The 17,863-nt window shown below is 39.6% G+C and overlaps 1 protein-coding gene across 1 annotated transcript in view; it reads right to left on the bottom strand.

Moving 5' to 3' along the window:
* The window catches only part of LOC128652710 (vomeronasal type-2 receptor 26-like), a 170,230-nt gene that overhangs the window by 64,711 nt on the left and 87,656 nt on the right, over positions 1 to 17,863 (bottom strand). Inside the window, exon 3 of the mRNA XM_053705642.1 lies at positions 1,279 to 1,402. Within this exon, the coding sequence (XP_053561617.1) occupies positions 1,279 to 1,402 (124 nt within the window). The remainder of the gene's footprint in view (positions 1 to 1,278; positions 1,403 to 17,863) is intronic.

The raw sequence follows: 17,863 nt of genomic DNA, 5'->3' as shown, positions 1-17,863 counted from the left end.
CACATTGCAAGGGCAAATATTTGGTCTTATACTCTAATCTGAGAGAAATAGTGTTCAAATCAACAGAGTTTATACATTGATCATCTGGTCTTACCAGTGCTTTGTGTCACAGTTCCTCGTACAGCCCTTAATTCTCCATGGTCGGTCCACAGGAGCTGTCTGGATAGCAGTTCCCAGTCTTTGTTACTCTTGCCTCACCTTTTGCTGCTGCTTCCAACCTGTACCTGCTCCCTTCGTCAACCATGGGCTGTAGCTGATGACGTCATCCACAGAATTACTCTCCGTCTCTCTTGCTCTGGACGCTCCGTATGCCTTGCACTGTTAGCATCTGTGAAAATTACTGGTTCCCAGGGTCTGAAAAATCTTGCCTTCGCTTGATTGCCTGTGCTCACTTGCCCCCAAGGATACTTGGAAAATACACAAACTGATAAGGAGCACCAGGCACTCGTGGTAGATAAAACTTAGCCTTTATTTCAGCTCTCAGCAACTTGCATCAAATCAGTGCTAAAATCCATTCACAACATTACTTCACAAATCAGGGGTAGCGTTCCTGCTTACGCATTTGGGCATTTGCCGTACTCATAGCATACGCGTAAAACGCGTAAGCAGGAACGCTACCCCTGATTTGTGATGTAATGTTGTCAACGGAGTTTAGCATTGATTTGATGCAAGCTGCTGAGAGCTGAAATAAAGGATAAGTTTTATCTACCACGAGTGCCTGGTGCTCCTTATCAGTTTGTGTATTTTCCAAGTCTCATGATTTATCATCTTTTCAAATTAGGACTTTATTTCAACTTTGTCCATATTTGTGAATTTGTCCACTTTAACATTGATGATGTGTGGTGCTTTAGATGATGTATTAATACACATCATTTATAAATGTATCCCATAATGTTTGACACTGAAAAAACCAAGGGACAAGCCAAGATATACAGTTAAACCAGACAAAATGTATATTCAAGAGTTGAATGTTTTAAAATGTAAAACGTGCAATGGTGATTTGGGAATGATTAGACTAGTTCTGACCTATTGCTTTGTGCAGAAAATAGAAAGCTATCATGTGACCAGCAGCTTGAAATAAGAGGTGATTGCTGGGTTTTCCATTAATTGATTTAGCTTAGAAACTAAAATCTAAAGGTGGTGCTTCCCAATGGAACAAGGGCCAAGTTAACTTGGGGACCAACCTTTTATTCATTCTTCAGGAAATGTTTTAGCCAAATGATTTGACTAATATCCTAAGATAAACTACAGTGCAATATTTACATATAACTCACTAACCTGTTGTGTTGGAGATCTCTCCCTCTGCACATGGCACACAAATATAGCAGCAGCTATGAAATCCCTTCTGAGTAGCTTTTCTGTATCCAAGTTCACAGGGTTCATTGCAAACTGATTTAGGCATCTAAGGAAATGATTCGGGAAATTAATATTTGCCTCTCTTCCTGACATCCCTCATTTGCCTGCATTATTCCTAATTACTACAGATTTCATTGTACAAGGCTAATCTGAAGATAAAGCTCAGTTAAAGTCCCACATTGTTCAGCTATATCACACTCTTGTGCTTAAAGGGACAGTATACAGCAACGTTCATATAACTGCATGTAATAGACACTACTATAAAGAAGAATATGCACAGATGCTGATCTAAAAATCCAACATAAAACCTTTTAAAAACTTACTTATTGGCTCCTAGTTTAGCACTGTTAATGCTGCTAGCCTTAAAACCCAGTGAAAGGGGCTGGGAAAACAAGAACAGCAGACACCCCCTTCCCTGCATATGAAAAGACAGATATAAAAAGGAGCCAGCAGGAGTCTGTAAACACATGTATACATATACCACTGTGGGGCTTGATTAGGAGAATGAAAATTGGCACAATGTTATTAAAAAATTAGAAAAACTATACATTTTTATAAAAACACTATTAGATGGGTAGGGGTAAAGTCCAGCGGATGGCAATGGATTTCCTGCACTATTTTGCAGGAGGAACTAGGTTCCCCTAGACAGAGAAGAGAAACGTTTCAGTTAACACTGCTGCTGCTGGTGGGAGGAACCAGAGCACAGTTTTGGTGAGAGGGATAGTGAGATACTCTAGTAATGGGCAGTAACACTTCCTACAATACACTATATGCAAGCCTGTCACTGGTCCTGATGTTTGATAACCCCACTGTAAGGTAGTTTTAGAATCTGAAAGTCTGTAATGCTAGTAAATTGTGGATCACAACTGCAATCTCTTGAAGAGTATATAAGAAATAGAAGGAAGTCTGGTATTGTTATACCTTGCTAGTTGGTTACAGGAGATTTAGGATTTCCCCTGTTTGTAATCTCTCACGGAGCACACAGAAATCAATTGGAGCCTGCTGGTTCTGTATTAGGAACAGCATGAGTGATATAACTGAAAGTCCATTTTTTTAAAGGCAGTAATATAAAAGCTTGAAGTCCTTATCTTTCTTAAGGTACAAGATAACAAAATACAGACTAGTAAGTACCTGTGAATATCCGTGACTTTTCCAAGAGGCAGAGAGAGAGCGAGTGCTGAGTGCTATTGAAACTGAGCAGAGGCTGTGTGGGGCAAGCAACGTGTCTGTAGAGGGGTGTGTGTGTCTGCACCAATCCGGTAGCTGGAAATGCTGACAGGCTGGAACTCTGTGTGAGTGACAACGACTGCAGAGTCCTGTTTGATATGAAATCCCCGGCGTCTGTTTTACAGCTTCAGGCTCTTGCAAGCAATTAAAAGCTCAGCCTAAAAGTTCACAATGTGGAAGATCAGGAATGCAACTGTAGGGAAAGTCTTGTATAGGAACTCCGTGGTTAACGAATGCAAGATGTTGTTATCTCTGAAGAAATAGATGATAATCTGAATGAAGCCAAGTAATGCTTAGGAACAAGGTTTTAGGTAATCACAATGCTTCTAAACACCAAAATTAACTGGCAATGTGCGTAGAGGCTCATGGGACTTTTATAACCTTCATTTAAAGGGATATGCAGCAGAGAGGAAATTAGGAGTTTCAATTAAAGAGACATGCAGCAAAAGTAATTCCATGACATATCCCCCCTTCAAAGAACCTGCACAGCAGGAAGAGGAGCAGGTCTATCCTGGTTCAATCTGTGAAAATGAGAGACCAGACGTGAAGCCTTGAGATGAGTGGAGGGTTCCCACGAGTCTTCATCAGAAGAGAATCCTTTCCAGCATATCAAATATTGAAGGGTTCCCTTAGATATCCTGGAATCAATAATTGAACCTATCTCATAAACATCATCATCAGCAAGCACCTGTGGTATATCAAGGGAACTAGTTTGCAATCTTGTGGGTATATATGGTTTGATTAGTGAGACATGTAATGTTGGGTGTATATGGTAATCAGGAGGCAAATCTAGAGTGAATGCATTTTCATTTACCATTTTCTTGATGGAGAATGGACCTATGAATAATTGCGAGAACTTTTTACAAGGAGTTTTCAGTTTGAGGTGCCTAGTAGAAAGCCAAACCTTATCACCTATATGGTATGTAGGGGGACATCTTCTCTTGCTGTCATAATATTGCTTTTGTTTTTGTTGAGCATGATTGATATTATCCTTAAGTTGTGAAAAAGTCTCTGCTAAGGTGTTGACGGAATCATCAATTTGAGGAGAGTTAGTATATGAATGGGTGATTAATTGAAAAGTAGGGTGGAAACCATAGTTAGAAAAGAAGCGTGAGGACTTAGTAGATGCATTTGTTGTGTTATTATAGGCAAATTCTGCCATAGGTAAATGCTCTCCCATGTATACTGTTGAAAAGAACAATAACAACGTATGCATTGCTCCAACCATTGGTTCACCCTTTCTGTTTGCCCATTTGTTTGTGGGCTGAAAGCTGTACTGTAGCGGTGTTCTATCTTGAGAAGTGCACAAAGTTGACTCCAGAATTTGGAGGTAAATTGACTGCCACGGTCCGTAATGATAATAGAAGGTAAACCATGCAATCTTACTATTTCCTTCAAAAAGAGATGAGCGGTCTTGGAGGAAGTGGGAAGTTTCTTATAAGGAATGAAATGTCCCATTTTAGTCAGAAGGCCTACCACGACTAATATTGTAGTATAACCAGCAGATGGTGGTAAGTCCACAATGAAATCCATACCAACTGTAGACCAAGGTCATTCTGGAATAGGTAATGGTCTGAGCAATCCGTATGGCTTGGCCTTCTCTGGTTTGAGTATGGTACATGTGTGACAGGTCTTTACATAATCTTTTATAGTGTAGGTCATGTTAGGCCTCCAATAATTTCTTTGGAGTAAATCTTGAGTTCTGTGTATGCCTGGATGACCAGCTAGTGGGTTATCATGATGAGATGAAGTCAGAGTTTCTCTCAGTTGAGGAGGAACACATATTTTATTTGTTGGTAGTATAATCCATTATCAGCCATTTTTAGTGTCTCCTTGGAAAGGCTATTGTCTTTCAACTGTTCCTCAAGGATAGATTTGTATAAATCATCAGTTAAACCAATGAAACATTCAGGAGGAAGTACATTTTGTGGAGGAGTTTCAGATTCTGGTGGTTGGTAAGATCGTGAGAGAGCATCAGCCTTCCCATTCTTTGAACCTGGACGATAAGTGATATGAAAATGGAATCTCGCAAAATATAAACTCCACCTGAGTTGACGTGCCGACAATGTCTTGCTAGACTGTAAATATTCCAAATTACGGTGGTCCGTATAGATGAGAATGGGAATTATTGTTCCTTCTAGAAGGTGACGCCAGTGTTCAAGTGATTTTCGAATCACCAACAATTCCTTTTCCCCGATGGAATCATTTCTTTCTGGTGGAGTCATAAGTTTTGAGAAGAAGGCGACAGGATGGATAGGATCCTTGGGTGACTTATGTTGAGAGAGAATAGCTCCTATTGCAAAGTTGGATGCATCAACCTCTGGTATATACTGTAATTGAGGGTCAGGAAAATGAAGAATTGGAGCTGTAGTGAAAGATTTTTTTAATAAATCAAATGCTGCTTGAGCATCTGTATTCCATATGAATGGTATAGTTGACCCAGTGAGGTTGGAGAGTGGTTTAACAATGGCAGAGAATCCTCTAATAAATTTACGATAAAAATTTGCGAATCCTAAGAAACATTGTACTTCTTTTCTGGAAGTGGGAATGGGCCATTTTTGGATAGCTTCTACTTTATTTTGTTCCATCTGAATTCCAGTTGATGTGATTCTGTAACCTAAAAAAGATAATTCGGTGACATGGAACAAACATTTTTCTGCTTTAGCGAAGAGTTGGTGAGTGCGGAGGCGTCCTAGAACCCAGGTAACATGTTTAATATGATCCTTCAAGTTGTTGAAATAGATTAGGATGTCATCCAAATAAATGACCATGCACACGTCCAGCAAATCTCTAAAGATATCATTGATGAAGTGCTGGAATGTGGCCGGGGCATTACATAGCCCGAATGGCATGACTAGATACTCGAACAACCCGTAACGGGTTCTAAAAGCAGTGAGCCACTCATCATCCTCTCGGATCCTGACGAGATTATAAGCGCCTCTCAAGTCTAGTTTCATAAAGATTCTGGCTTCTCTAAGACGTTCGACCATCTCTGGGATCAAAGGAAGTGGGTACCTGCTTTTCTGTGTTATTTTGTTCAATTGACGATAATCAATTATTGGCCTTAGTGAGTTGTCCTTGTTCTTGACAAAAAAAATACCTGCACCAGCTGGTGAAGTGGAAGGCCTAATGAAACCTTTTTTTGAGGTTTTAATCTAAGTAGGTTTTTAGATGTTGCAGTTCCTGTTGAGAGAGTGGGTAAATGTGTCCAAAAGGTACAGTGGTACCAGGTAGAAGATCAATAGGACAGTCATAGATGCGATGTGGAGGGAGGGTCTCAGCTTCTTTCTTACTGAAAACATCTAGAAATTGGTTGTATGCTTCAGGTATGGATGATTCAGTAATACCAAGGAGAACTTGGTCTGGGAAGCAATATTTATGACAGAATGATGAAACAAAGTCTACCTGCAGAGTAGCCCAGTTGATGTTGGGTTGATGAAGTTGTAACTAAGATAACCCAAGGACAACCTGAAAAAGTGGAGATGGTATGATATCAAAAGAGATGTATTCCACATGACCTATATCTGAAACAACTTTTAGAGGCTTGGTCTGATGAGTAACAATATTGACAATAGAGCCATTAATAACATGAATTGAGACAGGGTGTGATTTCTTTTGCAGAGGAATTTTATTGATTCTAGCTAAATCAGCATCAATGAAATTAGAGAAAGCTCCTGAATCTATAATGGCCTCAGTACGGAGTGCTCGACGTTCCCACTGTAAAGAGAGAGAAATGATACAATAAGAAGTATCAGATACATAGCTTGATAAACAGTGGTTTGTTTTGTTTAACTTACAAGACTTCTGGCGTTGTAGTAGAGGTCAATCTTTTACTGAATGACCTGCAGCACCACAGTACATGCAGAGGTTCAATCTCTTCCTACGGAGCTTCTCCTCTGGCTGTAGTGGGCCCTTGGTAATCCCCAAATCCATGGGTACTGGGGTATCTTTAGAGGAAGATGAAGTACTGTGTGTTTGGTAGACCCTAGATGGGGGATCAGTATGTTGGCGTTCGACCCGCCTTTCCCTAAGGCGTCTATCAATTTGTATAGTCAATTCAATCAAACCTTGCAAAGTCTTAGGTAGATCTGTGCATGCTAGCTCATCCTTTAAAGGTTTAGAGAGGCCCAACCTATATTGATTGCGGAGAGCTATATCACTCTATTCTGAATCCTTAGAATAAAGTTTAAATTCTGTGAGGTATTCCTCTACTGGTCTACGTCCCTGTGTAAGGGTACTCATCTGGGTTTCAGCGGTCAGTTGTTTTTGAGTATCCTCATACAGGGTACTCATTTGTGTGAAGAATTCTCTAAGGGAACCTAGTATGGCGTCCTCGGTCTCAAAAAACATATCAGCCCATCTTCTAGGTTCACCCCTGAGGAAGGATATTACTGTCATAACCTTGATTCTCTCGCTAAATAAGTCTTGGGTCTCATTTGAAATAATAGGAGGCAAGAATTTCTGAATTGCCTAAATGAAGATCTCTCTCCTGAAAAAAGGTTTGGAAGAGATACCTGAGGTTCAGGTGTATTATTCTTGACTACAGAGCGTAAGGAATCGTTTTGAATCTGGAGTTCTCTAAGCCCCTGGGAGAGCTGATCCACATGCTGTGTGAGGTTGAAAACAACATTAGGGAGATCTGCTGGATCCATTTTATTTTATGGCCAGTTAATATGTAAGGTAGTTTTAGAATCTAAAAGTCTGTAATGCTAGTAAATTGTGGATCACAACTGCAATCTCTTGAAGAGTATATAAGAAATAGAAGGAAGTCTGGTATTGTTATACCTTGCTAGTTGGTTACAGGAGATTTAGGATTTCCCCTGTTTGTAATCTCTCACGGAGCACACAGAAATCAATAGGAGCCTGCTGGTTCTGTATTAGGAACAGCTTAAGTGATATAACTGAAAGTCCATTTTTTTAAAGGCAGTAATATAAAAGCTTGAAGTCCTTATCTTTCTTAAGGTACAAGATAACAAAATACAGACTAGTAAGTACCTGTGAATATCCGTGACTTTTCCAAGAGGCAGAGAGAGAGCAAGTGCTGAGTGCTCTTGAAACTGAGCAGATGCTGTGTGCGGCAAGCAGCGTGTCTGTAGAGGGGTGTGTGTGTCTGCACCAATCCGGTAGCTGGAAATGCTGACAGGCTGGAACTCTGTGTGAGTGAGAACGACTGCAGAGTCCTGTTTGATGTGAAATCCCCGGCGTCTGTTTTACAGCTTCAGGCTCTTGCAAGCAATTAAAAGCTCAGCCTAAAAGTTCACAATGTGGAAGATCAGGAATGCAACTGTAGGGAAAGTCTTGTATAGGAATTCCATGGTTAACGAATGCAAGATGTTGTTATCTCTGAAGAAATAGATGATAATCTGAATGAAGCCAAGTAATGCTTAGGAACAAGGTTTTAGGTAATCACAATGCTTCTAAACACCAAAATTAACTGGCAATGTGTGTAGAGGCTCATGGGACTTTTATAACCTTCATTTAAAGGGATATGCAGCAGAGAGGAAATTAGGAGTTTCAATTAAAGAGACATGCAGCAAAAGTAATTCCATGACACCAACACTGTGTGGAACACATGATGCTTACATTTCTGTGTGGCTTTCTCTGGGGTTATTTAGTGCCCCTCAGTCAAAATATGACTATTGTACGTTAAGTGGGTGAAACTCTGTTACAGAGGAGGAGTCTGGAGATGCTGTCAGACACTAAGGTCTCAGCCTGCCCTGGAAAGGAAGGAGAGGAAAGGAATGAGGATGTGTGGAACTGAAACTTAGCTGGTTAAGCACCATGTGAGTTAAAAACAAAGTATGAACACCCTGGATCTTGACATTAAACTGGCATTCATGTGAGTCTAGTTTAGTTATTTAAAAGATGTTTTAAAAAAACTGTTCCGTATTTCACTAAAGAAAAATGTGCTAATCAATCAGGGAAGAGTAATGTCCTTCCAGTTTCCTGCTTTCTCTCTGATTGGAATCCCTTTTAGTTCTTTCAGAGATAGCTGGGTTGTGGTTTGCAAGGGAAATACATGTGCACATGCAAAGGAAAACAGTCCTTGCAATTAAAAGTGTTTGTGAAACATCTTGAAGTATGATAAGCCCAATTACTTTATTTTATACACCAATAGTATGTGTAGTCTGTTTATCTATGTTGGTGTCTGTATGTCTCTCAGTTTATGGTCAGCAGGCCAGATTCTCTGCAGAATTCTGACCTGTAAAAGATAATGTATTTGCTGCAGTTTCATCCCAAAGTGCAAGGTGACCTGTTTTGCTTTCAATGTTACTGTGCCCTCATGCCTCCTGCTTCCCCTGCCAGTGTTACCTGCTTAACATTTACTTGGTATAAGTGTTAATGGTAAAAAGAAAGTGACACTCACAAACCTTATTAAGATCATGATATCAGATGCTTTCTTACAAAGCCTTACACATCCTGAGAGCTAACATCTCCTTAAATTTTACTAAGGCTCTTAGCTTATTGAATTATTCAACATCATGTATATACAAATGCCCCTTCACGTGTTCTAAAAAGTGTGTGTCTGTCTTCACAGTATTCAGTATCAGTTGAACTCTAAATTACAAATCACAATTTCACACCTGCCATGTAAAAATGTAACCATGAGTGTCCATCCTCAGCCCTAAAGGCAACCCTTCAGCCAGTCATTAGTTTTAATTTTCTTTTATTAACCAGAGTGTATAGATTATATACATATAAATACAGTCACCTAGATAGCGAGTTTTGCATTAAAAACAGGGTGGAAAAATAACGCCAAAAAAATTGCGTTATTGCATTTACCATAGCACTACCATTATGAGTTACTGAAAGCCTCCTTGTGCTGTATGTTATGGTGCATTAAGCTCCATAGCACACAAAAGCCAAGGGCTGAGTTTACGTGCTTATGAATGCTTTCCCCCATAGACATCAATGTTAAACCTAACACCCTAACATAAACCCCAAGTCTAAACACCCCCAATCCGCCGCCCTCAACATCATCGACGCTAAATAAAGTTATTAACCCCTAATCCACTGCTTCCCAACATCGCCGACACTAATAAAACTTATTAACCCCTATTCTGCCGCTCCCTGGCATTACCGACACTAATAAAAGTTATTAACCCCTAAAAAGCTGAATGCCCTTTTAAGGGCAATGTGTAATGGTGTGTGAAAGGATGGCGCAGGGAGTTTCCAGCCTCTTTTCAAAATAAGCTCCTCACTAGCTTATAGGAAATAGGAAGTTGAAATCAATATAAAATGAAAAATGTGCATCTGCAGCTGACACTGTTTATACAAGAATTTCTATATATGTCTCCAAGCAAGTTTTATGCATATATATGTCTCAAAAACTTAAAAAGCTCTCCTATTATGTATAGTTCATACAATAATGACATACAGGTGTGTAATTAAGGATTTATTTAAATATAAACGATATTCACTTCATCAGCATAGAATAAAAAAATCACATATAGGGACGTCTCCCTTAAAAACAGCTAGCTATTTTCTAAAATCAGTTATCCAAAATATATATATTGGACTCAACAGCACAAATAAAACAGAATGTTAAAATACATTTATAAACGATTAAAACATTAAAAGTCACAAAGTCCAGCTCCACAACCACCTTTTTTCAAAACCACCTTTTTCACTTTTACTCTTTCCCCAAAATTATATCGCCAGAAATTTATTATCCCAGCATCTTAGAGTTGAGAATTGCTGCTTAGCGAAAGTGTATACATATGTTCAATCCTGGAGAATCATACTTGTACAGTTCCCACAAGTGAATGCCGTATTGGTCGTTTTCAACCTTTGGGGACAAAAAAACTTTTACTTTAGCTGCATCACGCTGTTCTATTAGCTTGCCAAATAGAGACTGGGTGTTCCTCTCAACTTGACTCAAACTTAGAGTAGAGGTTACCTGCTCCTCTGTTCCTGTGCAATGATGTGCGTGATTGGTAGTACGGCCGGTCATGTGACCTGTACATTCCTTCTGATTGGCGCAAATTCATTTTCCTTGTTTGGTGGGTTAGAAGTGAAAAACTTGTCACAAACTTGAGAAAAAGCTTTGGTAATCACACTGGCACCCCACAGTCCTTCACCTTTGACACATTTCGCCCATTTATCTTGAAAAATCCCAAAATAAACGAGTGAAACGCGTCGAAGGGGGGTGTTAGGTTTAGGGGTTAATAGTTTAATTTAATAGTTCCGATGTGGGGGGCTGGCAGTTAAGGGGTTAATAGATTTATTTAGTGGCGGCAATGTGGGGGGGCCGGAGGTTTAGGGGTCAATACGTTTTTTGTGTCAGTAATATTGGGGAGCGGCGGTTTAGGGGTTCATATATTTAAATAGTGTTGGTGATGTGGGTGGGTGGCGGCAGATTAGAGGTTAATAACTTTCGCAATGTGTTTGAGCGGCAGATTAGGCGTTAATAGGTTTAATATAGTGTTTGCGATGCGGGCGAGTGACAGTTTAGGTGTTAATAGGAAGTTTATAGGTGTTAGTGTACTTTGTAATACTTTAGTTATGAGTTTTGTAAAACATTTTGTTGCGCAAAACTCATAACTACTGGTCTCAGATCGCAGTATGGATCCGCAGGGCTGCCATCATGGGTGAAAGGGATGACTCCTTTCAGAGGCCCAGTGGGCCAGGGGGCCCCATGAGGCAAGCACAGGAGGGAAATGTCATTACAAGGAGTAAAGCATTAGCATTTGAGAGGATTTATGAGTGTGCACTAAACCACTTTGCACAGTGTGAGACAGACTTGGCACTTCAGTTGGCACTTCAATTTGTACAGTGTGTACTTGAGTCAGACGGCTGATCACTTTCATTTGCAGAGGATGTAGGACTTACTTAGTAAATGTTTTTATTTCTTTGTGCAATTTCGGATTGTAACTTGAGTGTGGTAGTTGTATGGTGGGACCAGGGGTCCATAAAAACACATTTTTTAGCAATATGCAGCAGTGTATTTATAATTATTTGACAATGCTTTATAAAATCTATATTTAAAACCGTGCAGAAATGTTTCTTCCTCAATACAAATGGTAGTTGCCCTTTTAGCAGATATGATTTTTTTATTTATATACTGTATATATATATATATATACAGTGGAGCAAAAAAGTATTTAGTCAGCCACCAATTGTGCAAGTTCTCCCACTTAAGAAGATGAGAGAGGCCTGTAATTTTCATCATAGGTATACCTCAACTATGTGAGACAAAATGTGGAAACAAATCCAGACAATAACATTGTCTGATTTGGAAAGAATTTATTTGCAAATTATGGTGGAAAATAAGTATTTGGTCAATATCAAAAGTTAATCTCAATACTTATTATATATCCTATGTTGGCAATGACAGAGGTCAAACATTTTCTGTAAGTCTTTCACAAGGTTGTCACGCACTGTTGCTGGTATGTTGGCCCATTCCTGCATGCAGATCTCCTCTAGAGCAGTGATGTTTGGGGCTGTTGCTGGGCAAGACCGACTTTCAACTCCCTCCAAAGGTTTTCTATGGGGTTGAGATCTGGAGACTGGCTAGGCCACTCCAGGACCTTGACATGCTACTTACAAAGCCACTCCTTTGTTGCCCGGGCGGTGTGTTTGGGATCATTGTCATGCTGAAAGACCCAGCCACATTTAATCTTCAATGCCCTTGCTGATGGGAGGAGGTTTGGACTCAAAATCTCACCTATACATAGCCCCATTCATTCTTTCATCTACATGGATCAGTCGTCCTGTTCCCTTTGCAGAGAAACAGCCCCAATGCATGATGTTGCCACCCCCATGCTTCACAGTAGATATGGTGTTCTTTGGTTGCAACTCAGCATTCTCTCTCCTCCAAACACGACGAGTTGTGTTTCTACCAAACAGTTCCACTTTGGTTTCATCTGAACATATGACATTCTCCCAACCCACTTCTGGATCATCCAAATGCTCTCTAGCATACTTCAGACAGGCCCGGACATGTACTGGCTTAAGCAGGGGGACACGTCTGGCAATGCAGGATCTGAGTCTCTGGCGGCATAGTGTGTTACTGATGTTAGCCTTTGTTACGTTGGTCCCAGCTCTCTGCAGGTCATTCACTAGGCCCCCCGTGTGGTTCTGGGATGTTTGCTCACCGTTCTTGTGATCATTTTGATCCCTCGGGGTGAGATCTTGTGTGGAGCCCCAGATCGAGGGAGATTATCAGTGGTCTTGTATGTCTTCCATTTTCAAATTATTGCTCCCACAGTTGATTTCTTCATACCAAGCTTCTTGCCTATTGCAGATTCAGTCTTCCCAGCCTGGTGCAGGTCTACAATTTTGTTTCTGGTGTCCTTCGACAGTTTGGGGTGTGACTGTTTGAGGTTGTGCACAGGTGTCTTTTATACTGATAACAAGTTCAAACAGGTGCCATTAATACAGGTAATGAGTGGAGGACAGAGGAGCCTCTTAAAGAAGAAGATACAGATCTGTGAGAGACAGAAATCTTGCTTGTTTGTAGGTGACCAAATACTTATTTTCCACCATAATATGCAAATAAATTCTTTTCAAATCAGACAATGTGATTGTCTGGATTTGTTTCCACATTTTGTCTCTCATAGTTGAGGTATACCTATGATGAAAATGACAGGCCTTTCTCATCTTCCTAAGTGGGAGAACTTGCACAATTGATGGCTGACTAAATACGTTTTTGCCCCACTGTATATATATATATATATATATATATATATATATATATATATATATATATATATATAAATATATATATAAAATAGAACCAGGAGAGTACTTTCACTTCTCAGATCAACTACCAGGGTGCTAGTACATGATAGATAACAGTAACAAAAACTTGCACTCGCTGGTCTTTTTTAAAAAACACACTTTTTACTGTGAATAAATAGTGATGTTTCAGGGACAAAATCGTCTGAGGAAGGAGATATTTTGTCCCCGAAACGTCACTATTTATTCACAGTAAAAAGTGTGTTTTTTTTAAAAATAGACCAGTGAGTGCAAGTTTTTGTTACTGTTATATTATATATTATTTTAATTTTAATTACATTTCAGTTTACTGCCCCTTTATGCAAGGACTTTCCAGATGCCAGGAGGCATTTTATCTAAGATTTTTACATCTGCATAAAATGTTATACTCTCAGGCTAAGATTGTTCAGTGTCCCCAAGGCAGAACATACTGTGATGTGCGATCTCATTGCAGAAAATGTACAGTTTCTGCAGACTTTTCTTTTGCCTGCACTTTTAATTTCTGCCTGCAGGTGTCACTGTTCCATTCTATCTCAGTGTAAATATTTACTACATTCCTCTCTCTTCAATTTCCTTCCCCTTTCTGAAACTGAGTGCGGTACAGGGTAACAGCACATTGCAGAAAAGGTAAGTCAGGGCTTAACAAATTTATTCTAGGAGTCTAGGAGCCAACCAAAATACTTAGTAGCCAGATTTTTGTTATTTTTTGTTCTATAATGTATGTGAGTGTGTGTGTGTGTGTATATGTGTGTGTGTGTATGTATCTCTGTGTTTGTATGTTTATGTATCTGTGCTGGTGTGTGTATGTGTATCTCTGAGTTTGTGTGTATGTATCTGTGTGTGTGTGTGTATATGTATGTGTGTGCATCTCTGTGTTTGTGTGTATATGTATCTGTGTATGTATCTGTGTGTGTGTGTGTGTATCTGTGTGTTTGTGTTTATCTGTGTGTGTGTATGTATGTATGTATGTATCTGTGTGTGTATGTATGTATGTATGTATGTATCTGTGTGTGTTTGTGTATGTGTATCTGTGTGTATCTCTGTGTTTGTGTGTGTATGTATCTGTGTGTATCTCTGTGTTTGTGTGTGTATGTATCTGTGTGTATGTATGTATCTGTATGTGTGTTTATGCATCTGTGTGTATCTGTGTGTGTGTATATGTGTGTGTGTGCGTGTGTGTGTGTGTATGTATGTATATATCTCTGTGTGTGTATGTGTGTGTATGTATCTGTGTGTGTGTGTGTATGTATGTATGTATCTGTGTGTATGCATCTGTGTGTGTGTGTATCTGTGTGCGTGTGTATCTATATGTGTGTGTATGCATCTGTGTGTGTGCATGTGTGTATGTATGTATGTATGTATCTATCTCTGTCTGTATGTGTGTGCATATATGTATCTGTGTGTGTGTGTGTATGTATCGGTGTGTGTGTATCTGTGTGTGTGTATTATTTAATGTATGTGAGTGTGTGTGTTTGTATATGTGTGTGTGTATGTATCTCTGTGTTTGTGTGTGTGTTTATGTATCTGTGCTGGTGTGTGTGTGTATCTCTGAGTTTGTGTGTATGTATCTGTGTGTGTATATATGTATGTGTGTGCATCTCTGTGTTTGTGTGTGTATGTATCTGTGTATGTATCTGTGTGTGTGTGTGTGTGTGCATCTGTGTGTGTGTATGTATGTATGTATGTATCTGTGTGTGTTTGTGTATGTGTATCTGTGTGTATCTGTGTTTGTGTGTGTATGTATCTGTGTGTATGTATGTATCTGTATGTGTGTTTATGCATCTGTGTGTATCTGTGTGTGTGTGTATATATGTGTGTGTGTATGTATGTATGTATCTCTGTGTGTATGTGTGTATATGTATCTGTGTGTGTGTATGTATGTATGTATGTATGTATGTATCTCTGTGTGTGTATGTATCTGTGTGTGTGTATGTATCTATCTGTGTGTGTATGTATGTGTATGCATCTGTGTGTGTGTATCTATATGTGTGTGAATGCATCTGTGTGTGTGCATGTGTGTATGTATGTATGTATCTATCTCTGTCTGTATGTGTGTGTATGTATCTGTGTGTGTGTGTGTGTGTGTATGTATCGGTGTGTGTGTGTATCTGTGTGTGTGTATGTATCTATCTGTGTGTGTGTCTATGTATGTATCTGTGTGTGTGTGTGTGTGTGTGTGTAAATGTGTGTGTATCTCTGTGTTTGTGTATGTATCAGTGTGTGTGTTTGTGTATGTATGTATCTGTGTGTGTGTGTTTTTGTGTGTGTGTATGTATCTGTGTATGTGTATCTTTGTGTATGTGTGTGCGTGTATGTATGTATGTATGTATGTATGTATGTATCTCTGAGTGTGTATGCATCTGTGTGTATGTATGTGTGTGTATGTATGTATCTCTGTGTGTGTATGTATCTGGGCGTGTATGTGTATGTATCTCTGTGTGTGTGTGTGTGTATGTATGTATGTATTTGTGTGTGTGTATGTATCTCTGTGTGTGTATGCATGTATGTATCTGTGTGTGTATGCATATGTATAAGTATGTGTGTCAATTTCCAACTACTTCCTGAACTCCACTGTGGTACAGGGTAATAGCACATAGCAGAAAAGTCAGGGCTTAACAAATTTATTTTAAGTCTAGGAGCCAAGCAAAATACTTTTAGGAGCCAGATTTTGTTTTTCTTTAATAAGTGTGTGTATGTATATGTATGTTTGTGTGTGTCTGTATTTTTTGTATGTATAACTGTGTGTGTATATGTGTATGTGTGTGTATATGTGTATGTCTATATGTATGTGTGTCTATATGTATATGTGTGTATGTATATGTGTATATATTAGTAACAGTGGCTGTGAGTAGACAGTGCACTTACTATATAAGTAGTGACAGTGGCTGTGAGCAGGCAGTGCACTTACTATATAATTAGTGACAGTGACTGTGAGCAGGCAGTGCACTTACTATATTATTAGTGACAGAGGCTGTGAGCAGGCAGTGAACTTACTAAATAATTAGTGACAGTGGCTGTGAGTAGGCAGTGCAGTTACTATATAATTGCTGACAGCAGCTGTGAGCAGGCCGTACACTTACTATATAATTAGTAACAGTGGCTGTGAGCAGGCAGTGCACTTACTTTATAATTAGTGACAATGGCTGTGAGCAGGCAGTGCACTTACTATATAATTAGTGACAGTGGCTGTGAGTAGGCAGTGCACTTACTATATAATTAGTGACAGTGGCTGTGAGCAGGCAGTGCACTTACTATATAATTAGTGACAGTGGCTGTGAGTAGGCAGTGCAGTTACTATATAATTGCTGACAGTAGCTGTGAGCAGGCCGTACACTTACTATATAATTAGTAACAGTGGCTGTGAGCAGGCAGTGCACTTACTATATAATTGGTGACAGTGGTTGTGAGCAGGCAGTGCACTTACTATATAATTAGTGACAGTGGCTGTGAGCAGGTAGTGCACTTACTATATAATTAGTGACAGTGACTGTGAGAAGGCAGTGCACTTACTATATAATTAATGACAGTAGATGTGAGCAGGCAGTGCACGTACTATATAATTAGTAACAGTGGCTGTGAGCAGGCAGTGCACTTACTATATAATTAGTGACAGTGGCTGTGAGTAGGCAGTGCAGTTACTATATAATTAGTGACAGTGGCTGTGAGTAGGCAGTGCACTTACTATATAATTAGTGACAGTGGCTGTGAGTAGGCAGTGCACTTACTATATAATTAGTGACAGTGGCTGTGAGTAGGCAGTGCAGTTACTATATAGTTAGTGACAGTGGCTGTGAGCAGGCAGTGCAGTTACTATATAGTTAGTGACAGTGGCTGTGAGTAGGCAGTGCACTTACTATATAATTAGTGACGGTGGCTGTGAGTAGGCAGTGCAGTTACTATATAGTTAGTGACAGTGGCTGTGAGCAGGCAGTGCACTTACTATATAATTAGTGACAATGGCTGTGAGTAGGCAGTGCAGTTGCTATATAATTGGTGACAGTAGCTGTGAGCAGGAAGTACACTTACTATATAATTAGTGACAGTGACTGTGAGCAGGCAGTGCACTTACAATATAATTAGTAACAGTGGCTGTAAGGAAGCAGTGCACTTACTATATAATTAGAGACAGTGGCTGTAAGCAAGCAGTGCAATTACAATATAATAGTAACAGTGACTGTGAGCAAGCAGTGCACTTACTATATAATTAGTGATAGTGGCTGTAAGCAAGCAGTGCACTTACAATATAATTAGTAACAGTGGCTGTGAGCAGGCAGTGCACTTACTATATAATTAGTGACAATGGCTGTGAGCAGGCAGTGCACTTACTATATAATTAGTGACAGTGACTGTGAGCAGGCAGTGCACTTACTATATAATTAGTGACAGTGGCTGTGAGCAGGCAGTGCACTTACTATATAATTAGTGACAGTGGCTGTGAGCAGGCAGTCCACTTACTATATAATTAGTGACAGTGGCTGTGAGTAGGCAGTGCAGTTACTATATAATTGGTGACAGTAGCTGTGAGCAGGCCGTACACTTACTATATAATTAGTAACAGTGG

The sequence above is a fragment of the Bombina bombina genome, chromosome 3, assembly GCF_027579735.1.
Source record: "Bombina bombina isolate aBomBom1 chromosome 3, aBomBom1.pri, whole genome shotgun sequence".
Classification (NCBI taxonomy): Eukaryota; Metazoa; Chordata; class Amphibia; order Anura; family Bombinatoridae; genus Bombina; species Bombina bombina.
This window is presented reverse-complemented; position numbering and strand designations above follow the sequence as displayed.